The sequence below is a fragment of the Biomphalaria glabrata genome, chromosome 2, assembly GCF_947242115.1.
Source record: "Biomphalaria glabrata chromosome 2, xgBioGlab47.1, whole genome shotgun sequence".
Taxonomy (NCBI): domain Eukaryota; kingdom Metazoa; phylum Mollusca; class Gastropoda; family Planorbidae; genus Biomphalaria; species Biomphalaria glabrata.
The window spans coordinates 3,722,298-3,749,665 of NC_074712.1; the positions used below are offsets into that span (position 1 = coordinate 3,722,298).

Sequence of the window (27,368 nt, forward strand, 5' to 3'; positions counted from 1 at the left end):
TTCATCACATCACTTGAACAGTGCACTGGTGCGCACCAGCGTAGGAGCAGAGATACAACAATATATTAACATCTTGCTGAAATTGCATTCCTTCGACTTATTCTGTTCCCGTAAAAGTCTACACATACCCTAACAAGTTTTACCAAACTTAGAAAGTCTGTTTTGTCCTCCATTTAACCCATTAGAACAAGGATACATTTAAGTTATGAGTACATTAACTTATACAGATGCAAATAGAACATTTTTCATATACTGTTGATTAATGTTAGTTCTTTGTACTCTATCACCCCTCCATCGCATTTGTTGAATGTAATTTAATATACATTGAGCGATTCCATTCACAGAAAGAAAAGGGAAAGCGGAGAGGAGTAATTATGACGAAACACTCGAGAATAAAGATTCCCTTGTTACCCCGCGAGGCGTTATCGAGTCTTGCATTTTGATGAGTCTAGGAATTGTGTCAAGGAGATTTGTCGAACACGGACATGGATTTAGGCCGTTGGCAGAATGACATTTGGGGGGTCCTGGTTTTGCAGGCGATACCAGAATGTTAACCAAATGCTATCAGAGCTCAGTTTTGACATCTGTCGTAGGGTGGCATTATGTCGGCGCTCGGCCGTCCTGTTTTCTTGTCCGCACGAGTTGATGAAATATTTGTTATGATTTGACATTTCACAACGAAGTTCTCAAAGCGAATACACGTGTCACATAGTGTCATGCTGTCTTCTTTTATGTAAATCTAAATCATGTTTTGGTGCTGACCAAGTGGACAAAACGTTGGTCATTGGAAAGAAAAGCTAATGTTCCCTTTTTTTCCCCCCCGGAACTAGTATATTCTTGAGGATGTTCATTGATTCTCTCCCTTCAAACTTTTTTTTTTCTTGTGTTCCTGTAGAAATGATTTACGAGAAGATGTTAAGGGGCTCTTGAGAGATGAACGAGGGCTCGGGCCTTGTGTAGCATCTTGTCATCACAGTGTGGCTGGAGGATAATACACATCATTTATACATCTCTATAAAGGCTTTATTAAAAGTTGCATAAATCACCCTAACCTATTTAGACAAGAGCTTCAGATTTAAAAAAAAAAAAAAGGATATTCTTGGTGCCATTTGAGCCTGAATCAGCCAGGAAAACCGAATGACTTAGCAGAGTTTTTACGTCAATGATTAACATATAGGACTATATGGACACAGTATACGCGTAGGACGTTACTATTATTTTTTGAAATAACGTCTGTAATTTATAAGATAAGATCAAAATAAACAAATGCTTTAAAAAAAAATAAATACAGAGGGTCTCAAAATGATGTCAACTCTCATTACGATACTGTTGATAATAACGCCAAGCCCAACCGTTGATGTTTCTTTAGTTTATTCGCATTCTAGGCGACAAACTAGCTGTTTTTTCTTTTCTTCCCCTTTACTTAAGTCCACTGGTTTCAGCGTCTTTAAGTTGTTGACAACTTCCCAAACATAAAAGCTAGTGTTGGAACACACTTCCTCGCTGTACACAGTATAGACCTATGGGAAATAATGTCCACGAAAGGCAACATGTCTTACATCCTGGCCCGAGACTTACCGAGTGCCTGGCCTCATGGGGTGCGCTTCGTTATGGTGACAAAGTTCGAATCGCTATGTCCTGTCGCAGGTTTCAACTTCATGGTGAATGATTATTACGTGCTGCAGGACATACAACGATTCGAACTCTGCCCTCATAATGACGAGCGCATTCCATAGGCATGTATATCAGAAGGAATATCACTTTGGAAGGCTATCGAGGCTTTACTTATAATTAGTAGAAAGCCAGTTGGTTGATTTATTTTTAATGTCTTTCTTTTTTTTTACAAACACAAACCCTCGACACCTAACCTCGAGGTATTTGCTTTTCGAGTTTCGAGAGAGCTTTTATTTTATTTTTTTTTTTTTTTACGGTGAACAAGGCCTATTGTAGAGAAGTTCAAAGGTAACTCCCACCGTATTTCTTGCAGGCTTTATGTTTAAAACTGTAGATTTGGTCAGCGGTCATATCACAGGCTAGTCGCGTGGCTAGTACTTGATGGATTTAATGAACACGTTCATTTAGTATCTCATGGGGAAAGGTTATCTAGAAGAGTGAAACGAGAGCTCTATTTGACATTTTGAGAAGCGAGTTATCATACACCGCTAGTCGTTGTTTACACAACTCTTCCTCTAAGCCTGCATTATTTAATGGGGTAGATAATCTGTCTGCTCCTTGTAACCCTACGTGACCAACGGTCAGCGACGCGATAAAAGGATTAATACTCCAGCGTGTCACATTGATATGCAACCTGACTCGTTCGCGATGTGACATGGATGTTTGTAATTGGATCCATCAATAAACGAGCCGTGTGTCGAGAGAATCAAACCTCGGTGAAATTAAAACATCTGTAGTAAGAAAACACACGAGAGACACACAATAGACGAAGCATACTTTTTTTTAAATATAAAGAAACGGGACATAGAGTGTCTTTATGCACTACCTTGGTCTTTGCTGTAAAACATTCACACACACCCACTTGGACATTGTTCCTTTCAATTATAGTACTTGTCATTATAGGTCCTTGTACCGGTACTGAAATTGTTTTTTTTTAATTTTGCGCATGCGCACATACATAAAATAAAGCTCCCCTTTCAGACCTTATAATTTATAATCTATAGGGTCATCTGATTCTGTGGCTCACGGTTAATGAGGGTGTCATGTGGCCAACATAACGACCAACCGACTTTACTTTTCCCTAGCTTATGTCAGGTACCCATCAGAGGCGCCCAATGATCCTGAAATTAAAAATCACAGTCTTCACCAGGATTCGAACCCGGAACCTCCGATTTGGAAGTAAAGCGTTTTACCGCTCAGTTGCATACGCACATAGTAAAAGTAAAAGTAAAGTTCCCCCTTTTAGACCTTGAGGTTGCACATACATAGTTGATTTTTTTCTGTCCCTGTTAATGCTGTTGTGACATTTGGTTTTTGTCTTATGTCTGGTGTGACAGTTGGTTTTTGTCTTATGTCTGGTGTGACATTTGGTTTTTGTCTTATGTCTGTTGTGACAGTTGGTTTTTTGTCTTATGTCTGTTGTGACAGTTGGTTTTTGTCTTATGTCTGTTGTGACAGTTGGTTTTTGTCTTATGTCTGGTGTGACAGTTGGTTTTTGTCTTATGTCTGGTGTGACAGTTGATTTTTTGTCTTATGTCTGGTGTGACAGTTTATTTTTTTGTCTTATGTCTGGTGTGACAGTTTATTTTTTTGTCTTATGTCTGGTGTGACAGTTGATTTTTTTGTCTTATGTCTGGTGTGACAGTTGATTTTTTTGTCTTATGTCTGGTGTGACAGTTGATTTTTTGTCTTATGTCTGGTGTGACAGTTGATTTTTTTGTCTTATGCCTGGTGTGACAGTTGGTCTGGTGTGACAGTTGATTTTTTTGTCTTATGTCTGGTGTGACAGTTGATTTTTTTTGTCTTATGTCTGGTGTGACAGTTGATTTTTTCGTCTTATGTCTGTTTTGACAGTTGGTTTTTTGTCTTATGTCTGGTGTGACAGTTGATTTTTTGTCTTATGTCTGGTGTGACAGTTGATTTTTTGTCTTATGTCTGGTGTGACAGTTGATTTTTTTGTCTTATGTCTGGTGTGACAGTTGATTTTTTTGTCTTATGTCTGGTGTGACAGTTGATTTTTTTTGTCTTATGTCTGGTGTGACAGTTGATTTTTTTGTCTTATGTCTGGTGTGACAGTTGATTTTTTTGTCTTATGTCTGGTGTGACAGTGGTATTACTTGAACACTTGGACAGAGACGTGCAAACACAAATCGATGGAATCCATTAAATCGTCCCTTCAGATACTTTTTTTTTGTTCTACGTTTTGTTTTGTCTTCTTCTGTTCTTTTATCAGTTCTTCTCTCCCCTGCCTCTTTCCTGCCCACCCCCCCTTTCCTCCTCGGCCTCCACCCATTTGCCCACACAACTCAAAAAAGAAAGTAATTTTCTCATCTGACAAGATGGCGCCCTTTCAACTGGAGGTCACGTAACTTGAATCCTGGAGAGAAACACAAAAATAAAAAAAATCTCGCGCCCCTCTTTCCCCCCCCCCCTTTTTTCGCACTTTCTTCATGTCACATGATCAATACTGACAGATGAGGCGTCACGTGATTGCATATGGCGCTGAAAAATTGAAACACAAATGTCGACTGAAAATTTTACTTTTTTTTTTTTAAATTAAATCAAAGAGGGTATATCACATGAGAGTTGTACGAGGGCCGGAACTGCTCATATCTAGTTCAGTCGTTCTTATCTTTTCCCTTTCAGTTTTTTTTTCTTAGGATACAGCACTCATGCTCATTTCTTTCAACTACAGGTTTATTACATTTAAAAAAATTGAAGTAAATGTTAAAAAAAAATAATTACTGTATATTGGGAAGAGAGTAGGTTTTTCGTTGCGCGCTGCAATGTGCAGACGCCATTCTCCGAAATGTAGTCTACATGTTTCTCTTCCTGCCTTTTCACACTCAACGGCTTATGGTAGGCGCGTCTTTCTGGAACGTAGATCTAGCTTTGTGCTGGATTATGTGCCGCCCCTGTCTCTTTTCGTTATTATTGTTCAATCGAGGGCAGCTTTGGGGTTACATTGTTTTACTTTTTACTTTTATTAACCCTTTTTATGTTTTAATTAGTTCACCGGTGAAAAAAACAAAACAATTTGACCATTGGCTTTGTCGCGCTTGTAATAGGCACAAGTTCCAGTCCTTTAGACAAATGTCCATAAACAATAATAATAATAATAATAATTGTTTCTTTTTAGCGAAACTCGACCCTGGCAGCGCCAGAGAATGACTACTCGTTCATTTCTAACATAATAATATACATATACATATTAACCAATTTTAAAACAATTTTATTCACTGTTTTATCATGTTTTTAAAAAAGTTATATATAAGACCATAGCATTCACAATCGTTATGTCTTTACCGTGTTTTGAATTTGTTTATTTCTTATATCAAATTACATATTTGATACACAAACAATTTAGGAAAATCTTTTTTTTAAACACGATACCATTCAAAAGCCTTATGGAATAAAAAGACTATTTAAAATATCAAAATATATTACTCTCTAAACAACAAACAAATGCATCGCGTATTACAATATATTTAAAACTAATTATCAACCCATCTACTTCTAGGATGTATTTTCCAGGTCTATCTCTAGGTCCGTTGCATTTCATTCGAAAATCAACAAACACTTAGTCGTGCATGTATTACACTATAGGTCACATGACTTCCGGTGCGGTATCAGTCTTTCTACTATTCACTTGTTATGTAACTCTCCTTCTAAACACTGTTTAAAAAAAAACCCATCTCTCTCGTGAAACTCCTTTGTACGATTTTTTCGCCCCCCTCGTCGAGTGCCTACTGAATTCAAGGGAGAAAACAACAACTGAGATTTGAATTACTCGGGGGCGGGTTTCTGGAGCGCGGAGTGAGAAAAATTACTAGCTTCAAATAAGATAATTGGTGGCATATAATCCCAGCGGTGTCTTCTGGAATGACAGGTTTTTAGCTGACATAGTCAAGGAGATTCTAGAAAGGAAACAAAAACTTCCTTCTTTTTTTGTTTGTTTGTTGTTGAAAAGTTTATTTACACTTTGACTTTATTAATGCGTGCATATAAAAACAGTTTATTTGATTGAAACATTAACAAAAGAGTCAGCAGTGGTTCCCCTGACGACTGTTCCTCAGGGATTAGGGATAAAAGTAAAAGAAATAAATAGAATTAAAATAGATTTTTTGCTTAATTTGAAAAGTTTTTTTTTTTTCAACTTTATTTTTTTTTTATAACTCATTATTAATTACAGTATTAAATACAATGCTAGTTTACTGCCCTCTATGAACGCCTCGGGGTTTTAACATAATCGTCATTGCCGCGGTCCTAAATCCTTATACTATCCTATGCTAATTATAATTGTCAGTAACTTTTTTACTTTACATGTAATATAAACATATTCGTTTAGTATTTGCGTATATTAGGTTGATACCTTTTTGAATGCAACGTAAAATATATTTTATTTATAATGGAACAAGCTGTATGCACTCAGTGCACTCAATGCACTGTTCAGGTTTGCTTGTAGACATAACACAGCGAATCACTTTAAAATCATCAAGTGCTGAACCAATCCAGGGCACTTTATTCACATTTCAAAATATATTACTATATTAAATTTTTTTTTGTTATTAAATTGCTTTTCTATGACGCATCTTTCATGCAATAAGCGTGTTCAGGGCGCTCTGGTTCGAACTCTTTTGTGGATCCGTTGGAAAAAAAAAAGGTGGTTGGGAATAGGTTTCCTCTCTTTCTTTAGTCGTTCAGCAAACAGGATTCAAACTTGAGCCCCATTGATAGATAGCCAAGCGGCTTTAGCCTCTCAGCCACACATCCCAACGTTGCTTTAAAAACTGAAAGAAAGAACAAGAAAAGCACGTGCTCTTGGAGTTTAGCCCCACGTGGTGTGCCACTGAATACATTTTCCGAAAATGTTGAGCTCTCTCTTGAGACGTAGGCCTTTACAGTCCAGGTGAACTATGTCTGTGGCTACCGTATACCTGGGAGTAGTCTGACCAGACAACAAAAGGCCAGTTGCCCTTTGCTTAACAGATATAAGACATGTTTTTATACTCGACCCAGAAGCGCGCCATTACGACCTAAAAAAAATAGTTTCTTTGTCTGAATTCTAAAAGTAGTAGATCAATACAATGTGGCCTACTTGTACGTGTCTTATACAATCTGAGCTATTATAAATCATTGTATCGGACAAGTTAAAGTTGACTCACATCGTGATTCCATTTCCGACATAAAGATCTAGTACCATTATATCTTCATCTTACTCCATTATCTTGCTACCGGAAAATTATGTAGTTTTATTAATAATGGAACAGGTGTGACTGAGGCTGTTTCTCCAAACTGTCGGCTTGTTGTTGAATGTCGATGTGATAAGAAAATTGGTGCAATGTTCTGGGCATGCTGTCTGGAACTGATTGATCAGAAGTGAAATTCTCTCGACACAAGTCTCGTTGTGTGATCAATATCTCACAATGTCCTGGGATAATGTTTTTTGATAAGGTTGTTCTTTCGTCAAAACAGCTATTCGATAGCGTTAATAACATTGATTGTTGTAACCGACTCGCGGACGTTCTATAACAGTGTTATATTTACAACTGGGGCCGGCTGTTTATTACGTGGGCCACTCGTGATTCATATGTGTGACATGATTAGACTTAACTGAAACTTGCTCGCAACTAGTATTACAATGTCTTTGAATCGGTCAATACACACATAGCACTCTGAAACACACACACACACATAAGGTTGGTCACTCACACACTCCTACGCACACACAATCACACCCACACTGCTTAGAAGTAGGAATCTTCAATGTCAGTAATAACTTTCAATTTAAGGTGTTTGACCATGGTACAGAGAAAGATGATCAAATGTAGCTTGTATTTTGCTTGAGTTAACTCTTTTTCTCCTGATTGACGATACCATCGTTGATTTGACCTCATTAAATTAAGTTAGATTTTTATAAAATTTACTTTGTGTTATATAAAAAGAGCATGCCTTCCCCCTTTAATTCTTTACCAAATAAAACATTTTCTGGTAACATCGGAACGTGGCAAATAATTACGGAGAGAAAGAGTTAATACAATTATTTTAGAAAAAAAAAAGGTTGAATTAAAAAAAATATAGGACAAAAAGTATTTGATATAATGTGTTTCATTTTGTTTCCTTAAATTTCTTTTTGAAAACGAATTTAATCAATTTTGTGTTCACTAGGACTATAACATCATCTTTAATGTTTTTTTTATAATACTTTTCCAATTTGATTGGGTTTTGTTAAGATAGACATTTTAAATAAATTATGACATTAATTATACATTGAATAAATAAAACCCTCGTCAAAGCTCGTAATAATTAAAAAAAAAAAAACAAAACAGCAGCCCACAAGTAAATGGTACCAATAGATCCAAGGGCGACAACTCGTTGAGAATACGGAAGAAGCAGAAGTGAGCTAACTCGACCGACTAAAATCAATGACATCGCGCGCTCATAAAGTTGTCCCGCTTGTTTGTTTTTATATCATAACAATACTCTACATGATTTATCGATGCATTACCCTTTTTACGATACAGTCTTGATATTTTATGTGTGTGTGTGTGTGTGTGTGAGAGAGAGAGAGAGAGAGAGAGAGAGAGAGAGAGAGAGAGTTGGATCAAAGATTTTAGTAATTTACTACCATGTTGCTGATCATCAAAGTGGCATCGATTTTTTTTTTTACTTATATCTAGTTGCTACTAGAATGGAAACAATTTCACTTCTGGAACATCCTCCATCCTGTACCCCCTTCCAAGGTTATAACATCATCTTGAATAGAGCAGGATGTTTTGATCGAAATAAAATTATAGTTCTCCTGGCTGTCAGACTCACCAATAGTCACATGGCATCGATTTAAGACCTCACAATACTTATACTCACAATAGCATTGGTTTAAAGCTCACTATACTTATCGTCACACCAGAGGCGTAGTGAGCAAAACGTGCGCCCGGGGCAAGGTACATTATTGCGTTCCCCTTCCCCCATTTCCCATCACATCACATAGAAATATAGGTTGCGCTAGGCGCCCCATGAGAAGGCGACCGCGGCATTGTGCCCCCTTGCCTCCCCCTCACTACGCCTCTGAGTCACGGTAGCATAAATTTAATACCATTGGTTTAAACCACACAATGCTTATAGTCACAGCAGCATTGGTGTCAACCTTACAATACTTGTGGGGGGTTTTGTCACTGGTGTTGGTATTCACCCACTTCACGTACCGGGCTCTCTAACGGTTAACAATGATAAGCTTCTCCTTCGTGTTCGAAGATGCCCACAATCTCATTTCTTATGATCTCGAATTTGTCTGTGAAGTATCCTCGCAGTGAAAAGCCGAATACACTCGAGGCTTATGTAGGTTAAGCCTTTTTGCATTATTACATGTTTTTGACGCTTATGTTTTTTTTTTTAATGCTTTATTATTTTCTTCTCTGTCGGGTATCCTCTTTGCGTCGTAGCCTGAAATACTGCCACTGACGGATCCACTTTATGAAGGAGAGAACAAGGGCTAGCTTTTCACAGTCATGGGTGTCGATTCCGCACTAAGGGCGCTCTTGAGAGTAAAATAATCTTATACCGAGCGTCATCTAACTATGGTAGTATATTTGCCCTCATTCTGACGCTCGTGGTAGGATTTTATTAAGGCTGTAAGAATCTGCGCGATCGTTTTTTGTTCAAAGTGTGATGACTGGTTTGCGCTTTAAACATTGTTAGACACCTTCCGGGGGTAGACTCCATTTAGCGAGATGTTTATAACTTAGGTTTTAAAGTTGTATAGCTACTATGTAATCTTAATGTAATGCATCATTTATATTGGTGCTTGAAGGAGGCCTATGTTGAAAATATCCTGGCGCCAGAGCTTAGAATCAACATACACACTCACTCACCAACATACAGGTACGTCAACTCTAGGACAGCCGACTGTTGATTGACAGGTGTACATGGCCGCGTCAACTGTACGCTCGCGAAGTGTGTGTGTGTGTGTGAAAGATGAGCACTGGCAAACGAGGCCACGCCGACTCCCAATATCACGTTGCGTGCAACTCGTTGCGTGTTTGTACTTTGCGTCACCTTTTTTTTTGCGTTGGCTGCATTGAATAATTAGTAACATTTACTCTGGTCCTTGTGTGTGTATAATGGTCAGTCTAGTAGAATGCGTTTGTATGTTTGTACTGTAAGCCATAGTGTATCCTCACAGCCCAGTTCAATGGTAAACCAGCGGTGTCAGTAAAGGTTTATTAGCTCGCTCCAGTCTCGTGTGTTTATGTTGTCTGACACGTGACAACGCATTCGTCCCGCAAATATACATTCACTCGCAATTGAACATCATCTGCAAGCGTGATCCACGTCGATAAGAAAAGCTGGCCACTAGAAGACAATGTTGACTCGATATGTCACTGCGCTTATAGATCAATCTTCAACTTCTAACGTTTGCTCCGAGCAAAGAGTATTGCGCAATAGCCAAACCAATGACTTTTCTCACTTCATAGCAACACACATAACCTTCGACCGATAGTACATTTTCATTTACTTAAAAATAATGGCTGTCCTACACTTAAACCAATTCACATAATATGTAAATCGTTTAAAACCAATTAAACAATACAATCAGATGTAATAATCTTTGTTGTAACAACATCTGCAACTCATTTAATAGAAAGAAGAATTGTTTTAAAGCAGGTCTGTACGACGAGGCAACGAGCTATTGGTCTAAACTGCCCACAGGTTGTGACGTTGCATGTCCGTGTTCAGGCCTTCTATAACGATTGGTCTAGGCTAACTTGACTTACGGATGTGACGTAACAGTCTTCGTAATTTTTCCCTTTCTTGGCACTGCGTGATTGTACTGTTGCAGTTTTTGTTCAAAACAACAGTACAACGTGATGTCACCGCTCATTGATGAAGTGTATAACGTTATTAGTTGTAACTTTGACTGCCTTGACCTCGTAGCACTTGTGCTTTGTGGCAAAGCAAAATTAAATTAAATTGTTTGAAATTGTTTTGCGATGAGGCCATTCTTTATACGCATCGATATGGAAACTTCACACACAGTAGACTTCCCTAATCTATCTATCTATCTATCTATCTATCTATCTATCTATCTATCTATCTATCTATATATATATATATATATATATATATATATATATATATATATATATAACTCTTCATGGCTCAAGAGTTTGGACAAGAAGTAAAGGAAAGATCACTCTTTTATTTCTGCTAGTCGGACTAGAGTTACCCTACGAAAAAAAGAGGGGGGGGGGAGGAGAAAAAGTAGTATTCACCCGTCACTAAATAGCAGGGTCGGACTCAACCCTTGTGGGGCCCTATGCGAAACGGATTTCGGGGGCCAAGTTTGGGTAGGGATGCGGATAATAAGTGAAATTTAAGAGTTTGTTTTAGAAAATAAATTCGTCTATGCATTTTATTCATTCTTTACTACCTATAGAACTACTTAACGAGCCTTGCGTGTAGTGAAGTCATACAGTAGATCATAATTTTTTTTATTTCCTACATAGATCACGCTTAATAGCAAGAATTACCAAATGTTTCAATCTATCTACGAGAATTGTTGACCTCAAGTAATTCTTCGTTAGTTTGAGGCGCGAGAAGCTTCTTTCACCAGATTACACAATTACGGGTAATGCATAATGCCGTTTTTTATTTATCGCGCTTAGGATTGGCGTTTTCCATATTGAATGACACCCCAAAATGACATATATATTTCAGGAATTATTTTTTTTTGAGTTTTCAAAAGATTTCATTAATTTCCGGAGATTTCCATGACTTTTTCGTATATTTTGCAATTTCAGGAGATTTCCAGTAGCTCCTGCTAAATCAGTTTTAAAATGGTTTAATTTAATTATTTGCACCTAGAATTTGCGCGGGTCCTTTGAAAGTGCGGGGCCAATGCGGTCACATAGGTTGCATTGGCCTAAGACCGGCCTTGCAAAATAACGGCATATGCTACGCCGTGGGTCGACTAGTACATTAATATTTCATTATTTTTTGAAACAACACACAGCGAGACACAAATCTAAGTTTTAAGTTGTAGTCGTACGTGAAGACCAAACACTGATACATTTCTTTGACTTTCTAAACTAAGGGGAGACAAACAAAACGAAAAGAAATACAAGTTTGTGTCCCCTTTTTCTGTTCCAGTTCCCTGTGTGAAGAAATGCTATGATTAAGCAAATGATTAAGTTCAATAGAGTCTGGTATTGATTGTTAGCTCACACTTAACATGGCTCTGGGAACTATTTACACCCGGCTCTGAAACCACTCCCCGTGTTCACTCAGCCCTATAGAGACATGTCCTTTGGGTACAGCACCCCCTCTACCCCCCTCCCTCCCGCTTCTCTTTTTCTTACTTTTTTTTTAATCATCGAAAAAAAAAAACGCATCGGCATACGAGCAAACATAAATTTATCCTCCCCTGGTCTCTTTCTCTCTCTCTCTCTCTCTCTTCTCTTTCTCTCTCTCTCTCTCTCTTACACTAATTCTGACACTCTGATATACACACACACTCACAAAAATGTCAAGCACTCACACCGAACTGTAATACATTCCCAAGCCGAACATGACATTGTATTGACAGTCAGGCAATCATAGAATCCCCCGAGTTGTTTTTTTTTCCCCTTTACTTCACACCGCGAGCCATTGAGTGAGGTTGTTATATTCCGTGTGATTGTCCAACCCCTACCCCCTTGGACTTAATTGTAACCTTTCACAAATCTCTACATTTCACATCATTAGTGCATGAAAGCATCAAAAAGCCATCTACTTACTGTCATTCTAATTAACTGTGCGTCTGCAAACAAAATATAATTTAGAATACAGACTTTTTATACACACATTTTTTTTAGATAAAATAAGACATTAGCGCTAAATTGATTCATCTCGGCTTGATTCTGGTCTGTATTTGTTATCGTTTGTTTCTGTGTGTTAATGTACATTCAATACAAATGATTAAAGTTCAAAGATAAGGTTGACATGTTGATGAATATTTTCATAGTAGTTATAGTTCTGCCGCCATGTTGAATGAAACAAGAAACAACGGAAACCGCCTGTCATTGTCATCAATACTGATTAGCTGAACACTAATCACTAAAGGATATTGCCCATCGAATTCCTCGGTTTGTTCAGATATTCTTAGTTTGCACGCTTATGGGTCTGATAGCGTGAAGCAAGCCTCGTTTTCAAAACGAAATCATTTGTTCCCAATGTATGTCTCTACCACAGCATAAAAACATAAGTTGCGCACTCTTCCATTTAGAAAATGTGTGTTGTAATAGTCAAGTATTATTTATTTGTTTCCTATTAAAATTGTTAATTTTATATGCTCTTTTTTTACGCCAATGTGATGAAAGCATGTTTAAAGTGAGAACAAAATATCATATTTTATACTCAAACTTAAACGTTTTTTATTTGTTAAATAAGCATCAGAGCTTCGAAGTGCTGTTGCACTTTCAACCCATCTTCTACTTCTGGTGTGTTCTGCCATCTGCAATCTTGACCCTTCCTTTATGGTTGCTCCTCCGTGTGGATCTATCCAGAGCCACTTTTTCCCCCAGCTGTTAGTGTCGATTTTGAAGAGCTTCATTTCGCGTTTGCATACATCTGTATACACTTAAAAGTGGACGACCAGCGGCTCTCCTGCTTTCTGCTAGATCACAAGTCGACCTTGTGGCATTTTATGAACGTGACCAAGCCAGACAAAAAGTCTTCTGCTGATAACAGCGCGGATGTCCTGGCACCCTGCTCTTCGTAGCATTTTCCTCATTTATTGCATGACAATAAAATAAGACAGAGCATGAACACTGCCACCATTGGAGATTATCATACCCAATCATGTTTACATTGTGATGCTTAGTTTGATTCTACAGTGCTAGTAAAGAGTACACAAATCTTTTTTTTTTACCTGTACCTTTACTTATCCCTTAGTCTATTTGACGTTGGGGCACCATGCAAGATTCGTTGACCGTCTTTCTCCTTTCCTCTCTGTGTTTTTGCTTAGTTAAAACCTCTTTCAATGACAGGCCCGTCCATTCTTTTACGTTGTCCTCCCATCGCTTTCTCTGTCTGCCTCTTCTTCTTTTTTCTGATACTGGTCCCTGGAGGAAGGTCTTTGCGAGCCCCGAAGATCTTGTAATATGGCCATAGATTTTAATGGTTTAAAAAAAAAAATAAAGTTTATCTACACTTCCGTTATCTCTTCGCCGGAAACACCAAAAATCTTGGTCTTTAAGGATTTTACCTCCAAATATGAAAATCTCCAATATCAGCAAATACAAACACGCAAATAGAAACAAATGAATTAATGTCCCAGTCCAGAAAAAAATCATAATTCTGTAATCGATTTCTACCGTGGCGAGAGTGATGGATTGCTAATCAGTCTTGGGTGGAAATGTGTTTACTTTTGTGATAAAAAAGCCAATTTTTTTTTTCTCTCTCTCTTGGTACTAACTGGGTTAAGTCATCAGAAGTCTCGACACCTTTCCTGTCCCGGAAGTCAAACACTTGAGCCTGCCAGTGGACTTGTCGGAGACTGCTCTCGTAACACCGCGAGATCGATAGTGGTGACGACACTTAACGCGGAACTAAGCGAGGGTACACATTACTTGGTGGTTCCCTAAACTTTTTTTTTAAAAACTCAGTCAACCAAGTCCTTTCATTCGAATCATTAAGTGTGTGCAAAAGTGCTAATTATTTGGAATACTATGCACACATGTATATTGTTCGATATAAATTTCTGCATCAATTTATGTCAGTGATGCCCGAACTACGACCCGCGGGTCATATCCGTCCTATGATGCGGTGCTTGCTTTCCGAGCCTTCGAAACTTCTGCCCATAGTGTAAGAAAAGATAAGATAATATATGCTAATGATTTGGAATACTATGCACACATGTATATTGTTCGATATATATTTCTGCATCAATTTATGCCAGTGATGCTCAAACTACGACCCGCGAGTCATATCCGTCCTATGATGCGGTGCTTACTTTCCAAACCTTCGAAACATCTGCCCATAGTGTAAGATAAGATAAGATAATAATGTCGTATTGTAAGGCGGCATAAACTCACTTCCATTGCCTTGACCTTTTTTTTTCTTTTTGGTGGTGTATCTGAAATTGCTTGAGCACCACTGATTGAGCACCATTGATTTTATGTTGTTCTCGCTTAAACTTCTTCAAGTCTAACTTTATCTATTTATATCTATTTTGTTTATCACAGCATACAGTTGAAATGAACTGGATTCTATAAATGCGAAACCTTGTTCATTCGATATTAGCTTCCAATGTCACCCAATATCTCACGATACTTTTAGACGCCTCAATTTATCGTTAATCGATAGATCATTCCTGTTCACCTGTTATGCAACTCAATCCGCCTCGGGGAAAAAAAAAAGTCTTTTGTTTCAAGAGTGAGCGATCCAGACGCCCTGACTCCCCCGCGCCCCTCTTCACCACACTTACATTCATTATCCTTTGACGGAAGTTGGGCGGCCGGTGCGGTCCATTCACCGAAAATGTAAAAACATTGTTCACGGGCAGGCGTGGCGCCCACTTTATTGTGTCCAAGACCTCTCAGTAAAACAATAAAGACGTCGGGAAACAATAATTGAGACTACCCACCCCCCTCACTACATCACAAATATCAACCAGCGTGGAATGGGCTGACCAATTAAAAGAAAAAAAAAAAGACCAGTTCAAGTGTCCCGCAGAGAAAAGCGGCTCCCAGACTTTTCTGCAAAGTTTAAAAATATTTAGTTCAGTGTAAAAAAATTAATGCCAACAATGAACGAAGCCAAAAGAAAAACTCGAAACTGAAATGTAGAGAGGAGGTCGGGGTCAAACCTTCATAAATCTCTCCTATCATTGTTCAATGTAGACCAATACCCTTGTCCATTAGTTCATTGGTGACCTAGCTCAAAAGAACCATGCCAAAATTTATTCTGTACTGTTTAACTTTGTTTCCGGTTTCCTGCACTTGATTACAAGCTCGATGAGTCGTCTGTCAGTGACTCGTGTCTCTAATCTCTCAGTCCTTTCTTGATGCACGCCATCTTTGTCACGCCAAGGGGAGCTAATTTAGTCCCGAGTTATCTGTACGTGTATTAAATGATATTCCGAATATTTTTGATATAGGCGTACCCGGAATTCGATATACAGGAAATCTTTGTCATGTAGAACTTTAAAGATTGGTATATTGTTAACTGCCATTAAACCAAGCTTGGCAAAAAGTTATGAACTCGACTGATCCTCGGAATTTAGATGCACGTTATACAAATGTTCCATTTTTAAACTTCAGTTGCACTGTTAGCTGGGTTCAATATTTCTCCACACTCAGTCCAGATAGCGTCATAGAATGTCAGTAATCATCGGATTAAATTACCGTTAGTTGGTCCAGGCAGCGTACGCCGTGTGCGTGTACGCGCGCAAAGCCTGGGTGCTTAGGTGTGTGTCCGGTGTTTTACGTTAACCGAAGGTGCAAACACTCGATCGAACCGCGGAACTGTAATCCCCCCGGTGGCGCCGTTTTTTCTGAGCATTTTAATAATTAGTCCTTGCATGAACAATGTTGGGTTACTAGTTGTTTAGTGATTTGGTTTGAAAATCCTTTCGTACCTACGGCCGTTTCTAGCCAAAAAAAAAAAAAAGGTCTTAAGGGCAGGAAAAAAAAAGGTTTTCAACGATACTATGAGATAAAACAGCGCAGGAGAAATTGATTAAAAAGACGTGTCAGTGTTTCTCAAACTTTTACTAAGGGAGACCCCAGTCGTAGTTTAAAAGGGGGAAAGGAGGAGGTAGTCGGCAAATATAAAAAAAAATTATCATGTTTTTGTTAGATGCAAATCATACACATTTAGTCTTATCACATGGTCACAATTATAATTTGAATATATACACTTAATAATAAATTCAAGGACACCGTACACTATCACAGAATTGTGAGTTTAGCTGAAACCATAAACATAGAAAGGGAAAAAACAACAGCAGCATCAAATGAGAAAATAAAAACGACTATTTACTACTGTAGGCAGCTTTAAAATCACAAATTCTGTCAAATATAATACAAGAGAAGACGAGATTCTAAACTATCGATCTACATCCATCGAATTGGAGCTGGGAATACAGTTTTTATTTAATATAACCTTACATAACGCTACATGCAAGTTTCAGCCGGGCACATAGCTAGTATCAATAGTGGAAGCAGCATAAAAGAACACAACGTCTATTTCACTGATTCGGATGTCTGCCGTAGAACGAGGACGTGTCGAGGTCGCTGTTTAGTGTGTCTCGTCATCTTCACTAACATTTACTTTTTCTGATAGTTTTATTGTGAATTGTCCAGAAGTGACAAAAAATCTTGCGAGTTTGAAACTCAAATGTGTAAACTTTGCATCTGTGCGAGTAATAAAAGGCAGCGTGTTCCACAGTCATCTGAACAACTTATGTACAATTATCATTTAGGTCTGCATATATCTCTCTCTCTCTTTCTCTCACTTTATATATGTATGTGTGTGTGTGCAAAGAAATGTGGGTGCAGAATAATCTCAAAACGAAAATGTGCGTTATATTTGTATTTGAAGTCATGGATGCAAGTTTATATCTGTGAAAGCATGTCACTCCGCCAGTCATTAGAGATTCCGGTCTTCACTAACTGACCAAGCCGTCTCTGATTGCAAGAAAACAAAAGAACTTTTGGCTCGTGACCTAGATCCCACCAAGCCTGGGATTCCTCCTTTAAATCCAGAGATTAAAGGTTCACAGTGACATACTTGTCGAGGCTCAACAAGACTGGACACCATCTTTGGACTTCTAAAGCGGATCTCAAAATGTGGTTAACGGTACCACAGATATGTCAAACTGGCTAATCTCTAGTTTACGAAAAGGAGAATGAAAGAGCAATTCATTTAGTAAGATTAGATAATGCAAGGAAATAAACCTTACAGACTTAGTTTACAACAACGAACGCAGTTTTATCACATTCTGTTTGGTGCTGATGCCGTGACCTACACACAGAGACCACAGCGAGATTTTACTTGTAAAGAATTTTTCTTTATTCATTCTAATTGCCCTAAGAGTTGAGTCTATGACTCTTGGAATTTTAGGCCTATGGAAGCTTGTCCTAAGGGTTGAGTCTATGACTCTTGGAGCTTTAGGCTTATGGAAGCTTGTCCTAAGGGTTGAATCTATGACTCTTGGAGCTTTAGGCTTATGGAAGCTTGTCCTAATGGTTGAGTCTAAGACTCTTGGAACTCTAGGCCTATGGAAGCTTGTCCTAAGGGTTGAGTCTAAGACTCTTGGAACTCTAGGCCTATGGAAGCTTGTCCTAAGGGTTGAGTCTAAGACTCTTGGAACTCTAGGCCTATGGAAGCTTGTCCTAAGGGTTGAGTCTATGACTCTTGGAACTCTAGGCCTATGAAGCTTGTCCTAAGAGTTGAGTCTATGACTCTTGGAACTCTAGGACTATGGAATCTTGTCCTAAGAGTTGATTCTATGACTCTTGGAACTCTAGGCCTATGGAAGCTTGTCTCCATCTGCCTGTCTGAACAAACTTCTGTCTGGGAAAGATCCAAGCAGATTGAAATTATTAAATCAGCAGATATAAATTATTACATCCTTATTACCGATGGCTCCTATCCCAAGGCGCTCGGATTAGAACAGAGGCCAAGGGTCGAGCACATCTTTGGAGAAAGTCCCCCATACTTCTTCTCTGTACCACATCAGCCTTGCAGGTGTCCGCCGCAAAAACGGTCCTTTGAGGAACGGTGTGTGGATAGTGTAGTGACATGTTTGTTGTGGCTTTTTTTCCATCCCCGCCTGTGCAATGGACTCCGTCCTTAGGCATCCCGGCGGGGCCTTATCGTCTCCTCTAAGGACCATTTCCACCACGAGCGTCACTGTGGGGCTGAGAAGCATGGCCCTTGTGTAAAGAACGTATCAAGTTAATTGAACAGCATCCATTATGGTGTTTTAAGAATCAGGTCACTAACATTTTTCTTTGCTTGGCACGAATTATAACGATGAAGATATTTTCTGCATCCAACATTGTCATCACAGTAAGAATCTGTGGCGCCCATTTCACCAAAAGCCCCCCTACTGGGAAGACCGATAAATTCACCAGGACCCCTTCACTTCTGTGCTGGACAGCTCCGTGGTCATAAGTCCAGTTTATGATTCTGTGAACTTCCTTCCTAGCCACGTTTTATGGATTCATAAAAGACGCGTCGCGCCACATACTCCCCCCCCCCCCCACTTTCCTGGATGCGCCCCTCCTTATTCCGACGCCCCCCTCCCCGGTTCCACCCTCTCTATGTAAGACGTGCCGACTTAAAGCCGACTCTTCCATCTAATCTCTTCCGTCACTGACCATAACAATGACTGGCGGGGTCTAATCGATGACCACAGTTCAAAAGAAACTGTCCACCAATGTCAGACATTTTAATGGAAATCTCATGTAAACTACCTGCCCCGTTTTTCCTCTACAAACACGCACACACACATATAAACACTCTCTCAAACGGTGACCAGTGTGGAGAGGGTCACGTCGGTAATGTCCTGCCTGGTCGAGAAACGTGTTCGGACAGACTAGTCATACCCATTGTTTATGATTTAGCTTATGTCTGTCTTCGTGGCATTGGTATCCCTCTCCTCCCCCTCCCCCCCCCCTTTGTTTTCCGCCTCGTTATTATAACACCGCACACACAATGCATTCACGTACTCGCGTTTTATCATGTGCCGAGACTTCATGTCGTGTTCTATCTCTTCGAGTTACAAATACTACTAGTGTCTTTATTTTCCTACACATAAAGTAAAACAAAACAAACGGAATACGAATTGAATGCGGTGCAATCAGTCATTCTACTGTAGCCTACCAAAAATAACTATGAAAAATTACATCGACTGACTTTTCATATTTTTTTTTCTCTCTCTTTTATTTCCAGAAATAATTGGAAACAAAAAACTCAATATCAACTATCAAGATAACGATGGGTAAGTACTAGACTGATTTTTTAAATACAATAAAAGGTGAATCCGTTTTTGTATTTTGTGTGTGTGTGTGTGTTTGGTTACAAAGGAAGTTAAATAAAAATAAAAACTTTTTTTTGGGGGGGGGGCATTAACACGACGTGCAAAGAGTACAGACAAAAAACAATAATACAATTTTTTTATTTTTTTTCAGGAAAATAGAGATAATGTTAAAGTAATATAAAGTGTTATCAATCTCTAGACCATGCGTTGAAAATAATAATTAAAATTTGATACCTGAAGTGAAACACGAACTCTGTTTAAAAAACAAACAGACAATAACTTCTTACTGTGGGTCTGCCTTCAAGTTGCCTGTACTGTTTGTAATATCTAAACAAATGAATGGCTTCGTGCACGTCTATAAACCAAACACCTTATCTGATACTGAGCTCATTTATTTTTAAACTTCTGAGGTATTCATTTTTAAAACACCTTTTTGAAAGCCAGCCTCTTTTTTTTTTAATTTTTAATTTGGCTTGAATAAAAACGCAAGGAATATAGCATACATATCATAAAAATTAATAATATATGAGACGATCACTGTCACCACTTGTAACCTCTCCCCCCCCTCCCCCAATACATTCAGAAGTCTGGCGTCACGTTCATAGCTCCATTGATAATTATTAAAGAAAAAAAAACAGATAAATATGCAGAACGTGAAATAACTATCGGAATAAATTATCTTTGTATTAGAAAGCCAGGAATAAAGTTCACTGTTTCAATATGAACACAAGAAGTAATTAAAAAGGTGTCCCAAATCAAGATAACGTGGGGGGCGAGGGAGGAAGGGCGTATGCCGCTCTTGAAGACATAGTGCATGCATCATCTCTCGATTATTAAAAGTTCATTGGTCTGGGCACGAGCTCAAGTCAAGATACGAGCGTTACGCCGAGGGAAGGAGAAAAAAAAAAACTGATATGGTCTGTGGAGTCCGTTGGATTTTTTTGCGGCCTTGATAATTTATGATCCCTTCAGATTGGTCATGTCAGATAGCGTGGAGAAAATACAATTTGGGAAACGCGAAAGATAACAGTTAATGAAGGCCTCTGTTGTGTATTTCAAAAGTCGGTCCCCCCCCCCGCCCATGCGTTGCTTGTACCGCAGATGGCGGCAGGCGCCCCCTTTGTTGTGGACCATTTCGCGCCATGTCTTTAAATAGAAGTTGACGTTAACTTAAACTTTTTACTCATCTGCCATCTCACCCCCCCCCCTCCTCTCTGCCTAGGAACGTCGAAAAACGATTTCCCACTTCAAGGGCTCGTTTTGTGTGTGTGTGTGTGTACATTCCATACCAACTTAGAAACTAACAGTCAACTCAACTCGTTTTCAGAATAGACCGACCACTGTCATTCTTTTTCTTTTTTTTTTTCTTAGGAAGGGACAATTTTATATATATAATTTACTCACATAGTGATAAAGGCATGGTTAAAGGATTTTGTGGTACTAATTTTTTCACGCTTTTAGGCATGTAAAGAAAGTTACATTTTATCCAAGTTAAATAATTAGTTTGATAATCGCCTGAAATCATTTGACACGCATGACCTTTAACAATAACAAGTCGCACCGAAAAGAAGGAATTCATGAGACCGCTTGTGAGGTTTCAACTTTTCAAACACTCGCTTACTCTGAGTTTGAGGCTTCTTTTAGAAATGTGAAAAATAATTTAAAAAAAAAAATGCTTATATTTTGCTCGAGCGAAGATCGAGGGTAATTATTATTTGGTTGAAATGAAGTTTATAATGCTATACCACTAAGAAGACAACGAAACCTTTTTTTTCAATGCATAGTTTATTGTAATCGGTTTTTCTGTTTACTGTATGCATTCTTGACGCTAAAATAAAATGGGTTTCTCAAACATTTTTAAAAAAAAAAGTGTCACGAGTTTAGAAACAAAACATAAAAAATAGATCTCGAAACGTTTCAAGAACTATTTGTAATAACTAGGTGCTCCTGCCGGAACTACATTTCCATAATTACAGAATGTTGGTCATCCCAGAAATTATTGACCAAACAAGTCTATCGATCTACTGCAAGGAAATAAAAAAAAAACTGTAAATGTTGATACAACGAAACAAACCATACACATACTTGTAACATTCAAATGACCTTTGCTTGGCAATGCTGGGATCCAAAATGTAACGTAGACGTGTTTGTTTTAGTCTTAAATAGCAGACGTAAATAATTTTACATTGTATGATATATTTTAAAAACACAAGCGTCATGTTGTTTCCTATAACGCAAACGTCTTGCTATCTCTTATAAAACAAGCGTCTTACTATCTGTTAACGCGAGAGAGAGAGAGAGAGAGAGAGACACTCTCCACATAATATGTCCAATGGTGCAGACAGACTAGTTCTTTGAAATGACTGGCCTCTTTAACCGAGCCACAAAACGAGGGCTTGCAAGATACTCGGTGAGCCTGCCCTGACAGTCTCGGAGGTAAAATAAACTTTCGTCAACACAACATGCGACTTGAGATAGAAACCAGACTCTTTGAAACAATTACTGTCTTATTTCTTGTACAGAGCGTGGTGGCTGGGTGGTATAGCGCTTGGCTTCCGAACCCAGGGTCCCTGGTTCGAGTCCTACTGAACACTGGGATATTTAATTTCGGGATCTTTCTCAGCCTCCGAGTCCACCCATCTCTAACGGGTACCTGACATTAGTTGGGAAAAAGTAATTGCAGTTGGTCGTTGTGCGAGCCACATAACCGTTGGCCACATAAATCAGATGACCTTTACATCATCTGCCTGAAAGAGGGAGATTTACAATTTTCTTGTAACAGAAATTATAATAAATAGCCATCTACACACGCAATTAATGTTCACGTCAATTTCTCGAAGTTCTCTACAAAAGACTGCTTTTAAAATAACATCCATTTTATCATTATAGATTGGTCTATAATGATGTAGATTAATTTTAAAATCACATTTCTTTGGGGGGAGGGGGATAAGACCTGTACTTATGATTTCAAAGAAAAAGAAAAGAGATAAAGACATACGAGGTTTTAATCAAATTATGCAGACGTGAGATTGTCGAAGCCAGCGCGATGTAAAGAAGTTGCTTTGTGATTATCGTTTCTCGAGCCGACTAACGAGGGGTTATAACAATAATAAATGACTAAATAAAAAAAAAACCAGCACAATGGGAGGTAGATGATTTAAATGTCAATCTGAAAAAAGAATGAACACTAAACAGAACTACGCTATAAAGAACATGTTAATGAACGTATAACTTATAAATATTAATAAACGTATATCTTAATCCACCAATAGCCGCAGTATATCGCATCTTTACATTACGCTCTGATCTAGACCAATCGTTACAGAAGCCCTGAACACTGACCTGCAATGTCACAATCTGTGGGCAGTTTAGACCAATAACTCGTTGCCACGTCATAGGTCTGTATGACGTGACAGCGAGCTGTTATTCTAAAGTGCCCACAGGTTGTGACGTTGCAGGTCAGTGTTGAGACCTTCTGTAACGATTGGTTTCGCTCTGATCCATTATCGTTGGGGGGGGGGGGGGGCTCAAGGATAAGGTTTCCGTGCTCAAGTGAAACTTTTAGAATCGATCTCGTGCTCTTTTGTTAAGTACCCAAACGGCTTATGCGCCTCATCCACGCATCGCACGTGTTGTTTTAACTCACTTCATATTATATGTACGTGTACACAGAACTTAGTTAGTACAAAGTACATCAACAATTAATTATGAATCAGCTAAGGTTACAAACTCATCCCCCATGACCTTGTCATTAATTTCGTCTTCCCTGTCATTTAATGATGTGTACATGTCATTTTACTTTACTCATGAACCATGGGACAGTGTTACATTTCTCATTTCGAATGTTAGTCAGAACCTCGAGACCCTGGTCGAGTTGAGCAAATGTCTGTGTGAGATGAGTGGTGGATCTACCAGTCGTTATGTCATATGACTAGAGTTTATAATGTGATGGGTAACTTGTAATAATGGATTTCTGACTTGAACTATTAATGTGGATATTAGTCGTCTCCTCTATGTATAGTCTACAAGTGTATTATTTCATGAATTAACACAACACGTAAAATGGCAGCGCTTGAATACAACTGTTTGGAAAGCAAATAAGGCAAACCATAGACAATCTCCGACTTGGCCTTTAACCTCCGACTTTGTAACATAAAACAAGCAATAATAAAAAGAATACTTTTTAAAAGCTAAGCTTCTCTAATGGAAAGAACGCCAATTACCGCCATTTATAATAAAATTACAGGGTTTAGCTTCCTTTTTGCTATACAAAACAAAATTAATTAATTGGTTAATTTTTTAATTGATTCGTGTATTGATATCGACTATGAATAATTATGCAAAAATTCAACTTGATCCGAGAATGGTAAGTGGGGAAAAAAAACAGAGTTGATACAAGCTTTGTAATAAAAAAAAAACCTTTCTCGTCAGTAATGTTATCTGGACCCATATTCACCTAGTTCTTATATTATAATATATGCTACATCTCATGTTTAGTCATCATTTACTTCAGCGCTGAACTTTCATATTTTGAAAGATAGACTTAGAAAGAAAACCTAAACAACGTTGTGGAATGAATATTTCTCTTCTGAATTAATCTCTATTAACAGACTTCTCATAGCGCTAATGGTGGCCAGCTACACGAGCTGATTTTATCGTAACAAATATGATTTACTCTTTGTCTTTGTCTTGACAATACGCAATACGATGCATTTGTTTGTTTTGTGGAATCAGATGCAACCACGTGGTGCTAAAATAGTAACAAAAGCCCTCTATATATATAAAAAGAAGACATTAATTACAATATGTTAATGACATTTATTACGGAAGTCAATTGTTCCCAACTAGAGCTGTGGTGTGATACATGTTAGGGCTGGGGTGGAGGAGGTGGAGCGTTACACTCACATGTAGGATGTGATTAACCCGATAAGCATCCACGCGTCACACGACAAGCACCAACAAATTGACCAGAAGCTCGGCGGCCATTTCATATCCACCGGGGATCAGCAGCCAGGGAAGTATTCCCCTCCCCTCCTCAGCAGCTTCTTGATAGTTTTGCGGAAATTCCTTTTTCCCCCCTCGATACGCGCTCGGAAAAAAAAGAAAAAACAACAAAACAGGTTTAGGAAATTGAATCAAATGGCACCGAGTCCCTTGTGACTGGGGAATGTGAGCAGGCTGAAGAAACACCCGTTCAAACCCGCCCCCCCCCCCCGTTTTTTCCCCCTTTGCTATCTTTACACACTTAAAGAGGCGAGAATGTATTAGTAGATCTCGTGTACCCTTCCACGAGCATGATGGTTTGAAAAAAAGCAACAAGTTCTACCAATATAGAAGATAATATCCCAGCGTTCTCTCCACCTTCCTTAACGATATAGAATGGAGAGGAAAAGTAAGAGAATTTGTAAGTTTTAAGATGAGATGGGGGAGAGAGAGAGAGAACGAGAACGATTGAGTAAGACAGAGATAAAAATGAAAAAAAAATGTGATAGTTGAGAAGTAAAGATATCTGTATACTGCACCGTCTTCATTCCATTCCAGTTCCCCAAGTAAGACTCTTTCTACCCTTATCTCAGAACATACGCTCGCCGGGAGCTCGCGGTAGATAAGATACAGTCTGGGGCACAAAGCTATACTCATCATCTGAGCTCGTACTTCCACGAGTGTCTGTTGGAAAAAACTTGGTGCAGTCATTGCACTTGTGTTTTGATATCTGTGTATGTGAGTTTGTGTGTTTGTCGTTGTATGGCTGTATGTGTGTGTGTGTGAGCAGGCGAGAAACATGGGTCGCACTTTGATCTTGCTAATAATGTCTTCACCTTCATTTTACTAGACATTACTTCTTGTACAAACTTATTCAAAAGCTGACTTCTGCCTGGAAGATGTTCTCAGCTGGTTGTAAAAATGGTATTGTCACGTGACTGGTGACACCTCATTGTTCACAAAGTGAGGACAGTGTACCTATCTCTAATTAGGTCACGCGTTACCACGCTTCCATGCCAGAGAGACGCCGATTAAAACTTAGTTCAAGGCTACAACAGGGAAATAAAATGAACAAAGGTTAAATTTAAAAAAACAACAACAGGGTATTGAGATGTCACGGTTCTTTATTTTAAGGAAAGATATAAAAAGAGTAGAAGTTGCTTGGGACGGGAAAGAGAGGGAGAGAGAGAGAGAGGGAGGGAGAGAGAGAGCTAGATAGTTAGACTTAGAAGTCGCTAGTTTAAAAGTAAATAGTTACTCATTTTATTGATCATTATTACTGTATCCTGTATCTGTTTTATATATCGTTCGTACATGCATGTATTATTTCAAGCTTCAGTTTAAAATAATTAAAACTCCAGAAAAGCATATCAGCACTTTGTTACTTCATTAATTATTAAAGTGTTTGAACTATACTCAAGGCACCTCCGAACCCACATATGTCACAAGTTTATAGCATCAAGGTCTTCAAGTCAAACAAACTTAATAAAAACGTGGCACTAGAGGCAGTAGACATGTCTCGGATGTTCCTTCAGAGTTGAAGATAGTTTACTTCCTAGTCCAAACCTCCCGCAGGACGAAGGGGAATGTGAGCGGCCAAGGTTTGAACCCGGGACTATTGATAAGTCCGAACGACAGTCCAGCGCGCAAACCGCACGACCAGGCAGCATCCAGTGATGGGAAGGGCTCGAACGCTATCCATCACGTCTCAGTTGAAATGTCTTTACATCGAATATATGAAGCGTGTTATGCCTGACCATTAATACAAAGAAAAGGAGGGAATTTATTGCACAGAGTTAAACTGAACAACAATCAAGTAGAACTGTGAGACTTTAACTACAAATAAATATAGATTACAAATTGGACCAATGTAAACTTCTATTGTGAAAGAAAAACCTAACCACGTCAATTAGCGAGAGAGTAAGAATGACCACTGTCCACTGTTATGAATGATGAAAGTATTACCAGTATCGACTAATGTGATAAAAATAACACTGACCAATAATTGCGCGAGGAATAATGCCCCCGCCCCCAAGTATCAACTGATATGACGAACTGACCAACACCATCATATTTAATGAAAGCATAGCAATCATGAAGGACCTGAAAAAAAAAATAGGGGGGGGGGTGATTTTCTGGATACAAAAGAATGAACTAAGGACCCCGCCCAATTTTGTAGTGAATGAAACAGTGCGATATTGTTTGTTTTTTGTTTTTGTCTTTTGTTTTTTTGTTTTAAACCGACTTCTAACAATTCTCTTGTTCTAAACTGTATATAAATCAGTAATTAAAGTGCCGCAATAAAATTATTCTGACTAATTAAGGCAATGCTTTCAAACATATATGTTTATAAATTAACTTTTTTTTTTTGTTTCTATTATAGGACACTCGGCTTTTTATGTTCTCTCCAGTCCTCGCCTTTTATCCTAATCACGGTTTATTTTTAGATGCTACCGGGGCAAATAACTCTGCGAGTCGTTATGTAAATAGTAGTTCAATTAAATCGGGTTCTTTCCCCTTTCCTTCCCACATGAAACGACTGTCATAAAAGTGGTGGAGGACATCAAAAATAAAAAAAAAGAGAAAACAACGTCAGGAAATTAGATTGACGGGGGACATCACGATGGCCCGGTGGTGATTGATTTCGCAAACCGTTGTCCGGCATTAGTTGATTCGTGGCCAT

General features: G+C 38.6%; 1 protein-coding gene across 3 annotated transcripts in view; it reads left to right on the plus strand.

Annotated features, from left to right (window-relative positions):
- The window catches only part of LOC106057959 (caskin-2-like), a 258,135-nt gene that overhangs the window by 57,344 nt on the left and 173,423 nt on the right, over window positions 1-27,368 (plus strand). For all 3 annotated transcript variants that reach the window (XM_056018782.1, XM_056018783.1, XM_056018784.1), the window contains exon 2: window positions 19,615-19,663. In XM_056018782.1, coding sequence (XP_055874757.1) covers window positions 19,615-19,663 — 49 coding nt within the window. The remainder of the gene's footprint in view (window positions 1-19,614; window positions 19,664-27,368) is intronic.